The sequence below is a fragment of the Caloenas nicobarica genome, chromosome 26 (assembly GCF_036013445.1).
Source record: "Caloenas nicobarica isolate bCalNic1 chromosome 26, bCalNic1.hap1, whole genome shotgun sequence".
Taxonomy (NCBI): Eukaryota; Metazoa; Chordata; class Aves; order Columbiformes; family Columbidae; genus Caloenas; species Caloenas nicobarica.
Genome location: NC_088270.1, coordinates 4,463,764 through 4,473,577, shown reverse-complemented (window position 1 = coordinate 4,473,577; position 9,814 = coordinate 4,463,764). Strand labels below are relative to the sequence as shown.

The 9,814-nt window shown below is 51.9% G+C and overlaps 1 protein-coding gene across 1 annotated transcript in view; it reads left to right on the top strand.

The window, feature by feature from the left end:
* The first annotated feature begins 4,494 nt into the window (after positions 1-4,494).
* Positions 4,495-9,814, top strand: part of LOC135998767 (opioid-binding protein/cell adhesion molecule homolog) — a 243,354-nt gene continuing 238,034 nt past the window's right edge. The window contains exon 1 of the mRNA XM_065651984.1: positions 4,495-4,555. Coding sequence (XP_065508056.1) covers positions 4,495-4,555 — 61 coding nt within the window. The remainder of the gene's footprint in view (positions 4,556-9,814) is intronic.

Sequence of the window (9,814 nt, the reverse complement as noted above, 5' to 3'; positions counted from 1 at the left end):
CGTCGGTGGGAGAAGGGAATCCTATCCGCGTGTGTTCAGAGCTGCTGGGATGGTGGGGCATGCAGAGAAAGGGGGGTGGTACGGCAGGAGCTTCATGTCTGCATGAAGATAATGTTTTGTACATGACAACAAGGGATAATTACTATGATCAAAGATCTGCGTGAGGGTATCTTGTGTTTCCTCGCTCTCCAGAGCGGGCCCATCCTCCTGACAGCTGAGGAGGGGAGCAAACTCCATCGCCGCCTTTTCCCAGGAGGGTTTCTCCCGGGAGATGGGATGCTCTGGGTGTTTTTGGGGGGGCGAATGGGAAAACACAGGTGCCCAGAGAGGGCGAGAGGCAACAGGCACAAATGGCAGTACGAGAAATTATAGTTAAACGTAAGAAAAAGCTTTCCTATGGTGAGGATGGCCAAGCGTTGGAGAGTGTTGCCCAGGGATGTTGTGGGGTTCCCGGCCCCACGGTGCCGCTGCTCGTAGCACATCTTTGGAGGTACCTCATCCAGCACGCGGCTGGTAATGATTCTTGACGGGAATTGGTAGCCTGTCCATCTGGCCCCGTTCTGCCACCTCACAAGAGGAGATAAGTGCACTTAACAACACACCAGCTCTCCTTCAGGCCCTGTCTTCCCAAGCCTGAATCAATAGCTGGTCTCTCCAGCTTTCAGAGACTTGGATCCCGTATTTTTTTAGTCTCTCACTCATTTTTCCTAAGCAGCACGTGCTTAATTTTTCTTTTCTTTTCTTTTTTTTTTTTTCTTCCACGCTGCGGAAATTTTCCCAATCTACCTTTCATCTGAACCCACCCGGCGTTCACCCAGCTGGGGCTGCCGCTTGCACAGCGGATAAGAAACCTGGGTTCCTCAGTCTCCATCACCATCTCGCTCCTGGTTATGAGCTCTCCCATGGCCGCCTTTATCTTCAAAGTGCTTTGCAAACACTAATTAATCCTCCCAGCACCCCGCTGCGGTAGGTGAGGCAGAGCTGCTCACACCGGTACCCCAGTCCTGTGCTCCCCAGAGCATCCCGGTTTGCTGGGTTTGCTTGTCCTGTTTTGGAGCTTCAGGAGGTGAGCGGTGCTGCTTGATACATCTCCCAAGCACCAGCCTGCTCCTCCCTTGGCTTTTGCTGCTAATTTAATCTCCTCGCCCAGCTTAATTGCTCCTGGTTTGCCTTCACCATGGGGCCTGGGGTAACTCGCCGTGTTTGCAATGGCCACAGGGGTGGATTGTGACCCGTCTGCTTGATGAGGACATGTCGCCCAGGGACAAATGAAGTTCCTGTGGTCTGCGAGATGATGGGGCAGGTCCTTGTGCTCCCCATGGTCGGGGTGGCTGAGGCTTGAAGAGCTCAGCCTGCGTTTGCCTGTGTCTTTTCTGTTTATTCCTATAGTAGCTCTGAGTTCAGAGAGGCGCTTTTAAAAAAAAAAAGAAACAGCACTACTTTTTTTTTTTTTTTTTCCTTTCCTTGCATGAAATGCAAATCAATAGATGTTGTATTCACATTCTAACAAGATGTCAAGGAGAAAAGGGTAGGCTTTCATTCAGGCAGAGCCACAAACGCAGGCGGGGAGGGCACAGGAAGGAAGCAGGGGAGATGGGAGGAACTGGGAATTCCCTGGGATGGGACTGGGAAGGGCGGTTGGGATGCTGGGGTTGGGATGGAGGGCTCTCTGTTGAGTAGCATCCTCTGCTCCCCCTTCCCCACTGTGCAAGGAGACGGTGCGGGAATCTCTGCTCTATTGAAAACTTAAGCATTATTTACCCCAGAGACCAGCGTGGTCCCAGATGTGAATATGCATTGAGACGGCTTGGGGAAAAAAAACCCAAACAAACAAACCTGAAAATATGCACAAAAATAATGTTTAAATGTGCCCAGCGGACCATAATGTCTTTCCTCAGATTGGGTGCTGCCTGTCAAATTTAAATACGCATTTTAGATTCTCGGCTTGATATCAAAAAGACAAACAACCCCAAATATCTCAGAAATGCTCCACCAGCTAAATACATATTTATACATCTTTATCTTGTGTCTTGGAAATCAGACAAATGAAACAGGCGCTGCTTTGTTTGGTCCCGGACAGCGATGGATTTGGCTGCCTGACCAGAGCGTATTTGTTCCCATTTTGCAGATGGGAAAGCAAAGGTGTAGATGTGCTAGGGGTCTGGTGCAAGGTCACGCTCAGAGCTGTGCCTAATTGGCCAAAATAGATGCAAGGAGAGCAGCTAGGTGTGTTGGATTTGGGTAACAGTCATTGCCAGGTGAAAAAAAAACAAACATGCAGGAGAAAGGTGGTGGGAGGAAAAAAAGTAAGAATGTGTTGTTTTGAAATTTGCCCAAATATAGCTTTTCAACTCCAGTTTTGAAAGCAGCGCAACATGTTTGTTGTGAGCCCATCAAACATTTCTGTTAATTAGAAATGATTTCTTTGTTCATTTCCTTTAGTTCCTGGAGGATAACAATATTTCTTTTTGCCTTGGGCGGCTTCAGAGCTCAGGATGAGGGTTTTGGAGAGCAAGTCACAGCTGGAGGGCTCAACACGGTCCCCTTTGGGGACAGATGTCCCTGTCCTGGGCCGTCCGTGTAGGACAAGAGGTCAAGGTTATCACGAACAACATAATTTTACTCATATTTAAAGAAAAAAGCCCCTGGGCATGTTTCTTTTGGCGTGCTCCTAAAGATGCGGGAGATGGGATGCCTTCAGCAGATGATGTGGGAGTACGGTTGAGTTAAAAGCTTTTAAAAACTTGTGGTTTATTCATGCAGAGTGGAAAATGAATAGAGATTAATGGCTAAAAGCAGAGAAAGTTTGTCCCGGCGGTGCGTGCTCGGCTCCCATCTCTTGCTGGATGAGGGTACCGTTCTGAGAGCGTGATGGATGCGGCTTTGAGCACCGAAAGCACCATTTCTGACCCTTCTGGTGCTGCTTTAGATGAAAATAATGTGAGATAAGATGTGTGTGCGCGGAGGGGGATGCGGTTGCCGTCTCTGCGATTGGTCTGCGTCGAGCTGCAACAAGTGGGTGGGATAAACCTGGGGAAGAAAGACAGCAAGGGAGGGAAATTATTGGGGTTCTGTGTCTGGGTTTGGTGATGGTGACAGAAGGAGCTCCAGCAGCTCTGTGGCAGCTTGGGGGAATTAATATTTGCAGCTGGGTGTTTGTGGATGCGTCGTCCTTCCAGGAATTGTGATGTGGAGGGTCTTTTTTTCCAGCAACTCTCTGAGATAATGAGTTTCATGCAAAAAGAAGAGTCTTGAGGGAGAAGAGTTCAGGGAACTGATGTGTCCTGGGGGACCAGGGGATGCCCAGGCAAATGAGCAGGATGAAACCCTGGGATGGGAGATTTGGGGCTGCAGGAGTTTGTGACCACTGGTGCCAAAAAGCTGTGGTGGGTCGAGAGCCAGAGATCCAAAGTATTGGCCTAATAGTACGCTGAGCTGGCCTGGAACACAAAAAGAGACCTATAGCCCTGAGTTAGTGAGGAAAGAAATTGTTCTGAGCAAAACCGAACATTTTAGCTTGTCTTTAAGCGTTAAAAAAATGCTTGCATTTTATTTTTAACACACCTGCAATCTGGCAAATGCTTTAGTCTTTAGAGGCAGCCAGATCTGATGCCCGGTGCTGGGGATGCTTGGAGCTTGGCAAGGGTGTGAGAATGTGCTGGGGGGTCTCGGGGAAAGCTGTGGTGAGCTGGAAGGAGAGGAATTGCATTAGAGAGCCTGAGGAAACACTCCCTGGCCTGGCTGGGAAGGGGATGGGATTGGGTAGGGGGTCTGCAGGAGCAGCTGCCCTGGGCTCAGTGTCCTTTCGGTGCTGAAGGGAAAAGATCCCGCTCTGCTTGGGATGCACAGAGAAGATTGCTTCTCGGTTTCTGAGATTTTGTGCAAAAAAAAAAACCAAAAACACCTACTCATGCTAAAAAGCTCGGATTGCTCGCTGGTTTGCCTCTCTTGGCAGCACGCAGAGCTGCCGGCAGCTTCCTCGGGAGGGGAGCAGAGCCTGCCGGGGGGCTGCAAAAAATTTCTGAGCCCCGTTGCAAGCAGCCGGTGCAGGAGGAGTCGGTGGGACGGTGCCCGTCCCTGTGCCGGGCTGCTCCTCCATCCCGGGTACCGCTGGGAGGGATGCTCAGGGGGTCAATGCCCACGTTTAGCTCCCCGGTTGCAGAGTGAGACCCGCAGAAGGAGCAAGTGTGCGTGTGTCAGTCAGCATCTCGAACCAATGGGTGCCTGGTAGGAGGTCTGCTTTCCCCGGTGCTCGCACCCAGCCTGGGGCTCCTTCTGCGACTTGTGTGTGTGTGCGTGCGTGCGTGTGCAAGGAAAAATCAGAGACACTGACTGCTTGCTCCCGTCTCTCTCTCTCTCTCCAGCTCGCTAACTCAGTCTCCCTCCCTCTGCAAACATTGGATTTAAACCTGCTCAGAATTCAGCGCAGACGAAAGCAGCGGCGGCAGCAGCAAGCAGCAAGCAAATCAGCCGCTAGTCTACCGCAGCTCCAAGATGTACCATCCTGCCTGCTGGATCGTCTTCACGGCCACAACTGCCCTGCTCTTCATCCCAGGTAGGGCAAAAAGCTTTTTCTCTAGGGGCTGGGGAGGGGAATTGGGAAAGCCGAGCGGCACGGGGGACCCGGACTTCATGCACATTGCGCACGAACGCACACATGCAGGCAGGCAGCGAGTCGCTCTGCAGCAGGGAATCACCAAGTCCTTCCAGCAAAACGGGGTTCAAACAGCCATCCCCGTCCCCCGTGGCAGGGCTGGCCCCCCCGGGGCGAGCACCAAACCACATGCACCCGAACAGTGCTGGCATCTGCGGCGGGGGCCGGCTGGAGTCCGTCCCCTCCAGCAACCTCCGGTGTAAATGATGGGGTCACGGAGCTTTTTCACCTTCGAAGTTGGGCACCTGGTGTGCCCTCCCTCTCTCCCGAGCTGTCGTGCTGTCCCCTGTGCTCCCCCTCACCCCTGATTCCACACCAGACAAACTCGGCGCCTGCCCCTCGCTCCCTTTTGCAAAGTGAAAACGAACCCCCCGATCCGAACACCCCAGGGGGACCGCGTTGGGCTGTGGGGAAGGTGCTGCAACCGCTGTAAGCCGAGCAGGTGGTTCCCAAAATGCGGGTTGGCCTCGTCCCCGAGGCTTGCCATGAGCAGGGAGATGCTGGGGTTTGGATCCGACGCTGGCTCCGTGCTGATGCTCGGCGGGGCAGCGAGCGCAGCCCTGCGCTGCATCCGCACGGAGGGAGCGATGGGGGCGGACAGCAGAGCTGCACGCTGCGGGGGGGAAGAAGTCGCTGCCTTTTTTCTTTTTTTGGACGATGATGTGCACTTTTAGCAGCTGAAAAGATTACGGTCCCTGTGCAAGCAGATGGGGACCGGGTGTCGAGGCTCGGATGCGATCTTAACCCCAACGTGTGTTTTTCATGACTGTCAGCAAGAATTATGTTGGACCCGGGAAGGCAGGGAAGAGGCACAGCTATAATTTCAGCAGCTTTCCGTGGTTTAGTTGCAGCGCTTTGCTGTGCAGAGCTGGCGTGTGTGGGAAGAGGATGAGGCTGGTGGGGGAGAGGTTAGCTGTGTCACAGCTGGAAAACAGCTCATTCCACAGCTGCGATGAACACGAAGGGACTCGGGCTGGAACTTGCTTTTGGAACCATCCAGATCCTGGGGTCCTATGGCAAAGCAGTGCCTGCAGCAGGTACCAGAGCCTGGGTACCAGCGATGCTCTGTGGGATTGCAGAGGGAGGTGACGTGCGTTGGCCTCCCAGGGACGTGCCCTGTGTCCCCTGGGGTGTGTTGGTTGGTTGGGAAGGCTCTCTGATGGCAGTGCCTCCAATTCAGCAAAGCCTTGAGCCAAAATGGTACACCTGTAATTTAGCACGTGAGCGTGAGAAGGATGACGTGGCTGCGTGAGCCGCCCGACTTTGCCGAATGCAAGGGGTTTTTTAATTGAAAATATTATCTTGAGCCTGGCGTGGGGGCAGCTTGCCTCACCATGGCTGTGCTGAGCAGAATGTTGGCTCTTTCACCTTCTTGCTAGATGGGGTTCCTCTGTGTCAAAATTGCAAGGAAATGGATGCAAGGCAGCCATGCAGGTCAAGTGGGAGGACGTGTGACACTCGATGGGCTGTCATCAAGGTGTCCTTAAGCTGTGGCAGCTGGCAGAGACTTGATGGAGCATTTGTGGTTTGCTGGTGCCCTGCTGCAGTTTCCTCAGGACGTGGCTTTTTGGCCCCGGGCCTGGGCTAGCTCTGGTATCTCTTTGTGCCAGAGAAGGAAAAGACCCATGCATTTAAGCCCCCAGTAACTTGGGAGAGGTTTCTTGATCTGCTCTTACATGGTTGTAGTTTTCCCTTTTTATTTCTATTTAGCAGCAATATCTACTTTGACTGGGAACGTCTGCTGAGCCAAACCAGCCCAGGACTTTGCCCGGTTGGGCTCAGCCCTTAATCCATCAAGCTGAAACCTGCCGCCCGCATTAGAGGACGGGAGATATTCCAGTGCACTGGGAGGGCTGCTTGTGCTTTGCCTTCTTGCCCCCACGCCAATCACTTTCTGCCTCGAAGCACAGGATTTTGATATCTCTTCTCCTTTTTATTTTTATGGTTCTAACACAAGTCGTGTTGGCAAAGTCTCCCTCAATGGCAGCTGGTGCAGAGGGAAGGCGAATGGTCCCTGCACCTTCCCAGAGTGTTTTTTTTGAGGCTGTTTGTGATTTTGCAAGAGTAGTCCCACGTGTTTGATGCAGGTGATGCTCCCCTGGGGTACGCAGAGGCTGCTTGTGAAGCGCGAACTCTTTCCGTTTTTATCCGAATCCTGCAGGAGTTTCACGCGGGGTGGTTAAAGTGAGAAGGGAACCTGCTTTTAGAAGGTGTAATTAGAGTGAAGGGAAACATCACAACTTGAAGGCTCCTGCAGAAAATAGCATCGCAAAAGTTATTATTAGCTGTAATAGCTTATTTGCCAGTTTTTTCCTCTTTCTCTCGCTCCCACCCCTGTTCTTCCCCCTCCCTCTTACTTTTGTTAGGAAAGATGCGTTTTTCCCATCGGGGCTCACGTCGTCTCATTACCAATTTACTCTTGTGGAATCTGAAGACACGAAAGGTTAATGCAATAATGAAACCCTGACCCCTCTGGTCATAGATAGCGTCTTACTCTGCAGCTTTTTATTTCTTTGTAAGACAAGTTTCCATCCAAAATAATTTCAAAGACTTAATGCTGTTGCCTTGGGGGAGGCGGGTTCCTGGCCATCAGTTGCTCTCTGAGGTGGGTTCTTCCTGATGGGAAGGATGCTGAGGATTTTTAATGAGCCCAGCGCTGCAGGATGGGGGGGTAGAGCGGGTAATTTAATTGTCAAGCCATTGGCAAATGCTTTGAACTGCTGGGCATTTTGGGTGCTGTTGTTTTAAGAGGGACCAGGGTGGGCTGTGATGTGCAGGAGGATGAATTTGGGGCAGGGGGGAGTACATTTGGCTACTGCACAGTTACGGCGTGACATCATGGCTCTACAGGTGGCAAAAATCAATGCACATCAGCTTCTTCAGACATTTATATTGCTGCCTGTGCTGGGCAGTGAAATGACTTGTCATGGCAGCGGCTCCTTTCAGAGGCCAGAATTCAGGCAGTGCAGGGTGAGATGGACAGTCCTGGTGTTCATTGCTGCGAGATGGACAATCTTGTGTTTTTTTTCATTGCTGCTTTCTGCATCCCCAAACTGAGACTCAGGCTGTGCATCCCCTTACCTCCCCCATCTCATCCTCGCTTGGGCAGCATCACCTTGGTGGTCTTTGTAAATCCAGTCTGAAGTTAAGAAACAGGCGTTGCAGGAATTAACAACACCTTTTGTGCTGCCATCGCCGCCTGTGGTGTGGCCATCACCTCTCTCCAGCGGGGAATGCCGGACTGGCGAAGGGCTGCTGATCCCTGCGACTGAGCCCAAAGAATAAGTACCTGGAGCACGTTAGTTCTGCTTTAGTGTCATTTCAATATGAGCGAGAGGGACTTAAAGGGATTTTCTGTGCTCTCCCAAAGGCTGGGGATAGTAGCGGATAAGGCGGCAGAGCCGTCAATCCTCCGTCAGTCAGAGATGCTGGGGAAGAAGGAGATCGCAGCATCATCAGCCTAAAAACACTGCCTGCCCTTCCTCTACCTGACGCTTGGGCTGTGGTTTCCCTGTCGAAGGTCGATTCCTCCATCCCCTGGCTCCCGGGACAGGGGGAAAGCTGGTGTCATCCTTTTGGAAGACGTTTTCTTTCTGCTGGGGAGGAGCAGCACTTGCTCTCATTTCCAAATGGTGAGAGGACGGGCACATGCAGATTTTACTCCGTACAAATTCCCACGGCATGAGTTTTCAAGAACAATTCGCTCTGGGGGCTGTAGATTTCGGGGCCAGTGGCTCTTGCCTTCCAGGATGCCCCAAAGTGGCGAACCTTGTGTTTTCCAGCAACTTCTCTTTGACGTCGTCTCCTTTGTGCATTCACTAGTCACAGACAGCCGGGTGGAGGAGCTTTTGCTGGTGCGAATCCCTGTGAAAAACTGAAAAAGGAGAAACGTTTCAAAGCCACCGATGGGAGCTGGGTACCTTAACCGCTGCCTTTGAAAAATCTTCCCCAAAGGCTTGAATATTTGGTTATGGTGAATTTTGAGCTGCATAAACAGCTGTCTTTGTATTTTACACTTCAAGATGCAATTTGAAGTTTGTGCTCAGTTTGGTTAGAAACCAAAGTTGCTGGGTGAGGAGTGGGGAAGGAAACTGCCGGGATGCTGTGATGAAACCCGACATGTTTGCAGGTACCCAGGAGCAGAGTACCCAGGAGGGTCCTGTTGCTGCAGTGAGACAGGGATAGAGGAAAACTTGTGGGTTTTTTTTCTGTAGCATCCTCCACAACCCTGTGGTCAGCCTAGCCTTTGCAGCCCTAGCTTTTTCCCATCTCAGTTAGGCAAAGCTGGACACTGGTCGCCGTCTCTTTTTACCTTCTGGCCTGAGCATCCCCTGAGATGCTCTCGCCTCCTGGCGTGTGCACGATGGGGAATGATCTCAGCTGTCACACTGCTTCTTTTTGTTTAAACTCAAAAATAATAACAGCTCTGCTGCAAATCTCAGTTATCTCGCCCTAACGAAGGCACAGTACTTATAATTACCAATAAGGCAACAGCACATACAGAGACGCCTTTGACACTTGCTGCTCAGTGGGTGGGTTTTTCCAGGGAACTCCTCTTCGTTTCACACTTGGAGGAAAGAAACATTTTCCTGCTTGCTTCTCAAAAGCTGTGGGACTGCATTATCACCCTCGAAGGGTGACCGAGCGCGGTGGCTTCCTCGGTCTAGGGAGGTAGGAATGACAGGGGATGCATCACCCTTGTGAACTGATGGAGCCCAGATATGTGGGGTCCAGCTGAGCAGGACCTTGGAGCTCATGGGCTCTTGCTCTAGTCCTGGCTTAGGCTCAGAGGGTGTGGGGTGGCAGAGGGCACTCGTTTGGGGTGTTGTTTTGAGTTGTGTGGAGGTGCTGGGCTACTCCTAGGAGGGACAAGGGGGAGGAGTGTTTTGCAGAGGTGTCTCTTCGAGATCATCTGAAGCAGGGAGTGGTTGCATGGTCACAACAAGCAGGGACTGTGGTTTCAGGGGATTTCTGGAAAGGGGCCTTGGTGCTTTTAATGGATCTCATGTCGTCCATGGGCTGAGTTTCCCAGGTGGACACACCAAGGCTTATGAAGCTGCAGGGACCCATCGGTGCATCGGCATCAAGAGCATCCTTCCTGGGAGGAGCCGTTTTGGGGGAGCTGGACCTGTTGTGTGTGCGGCAGAGTCATGTGCACAC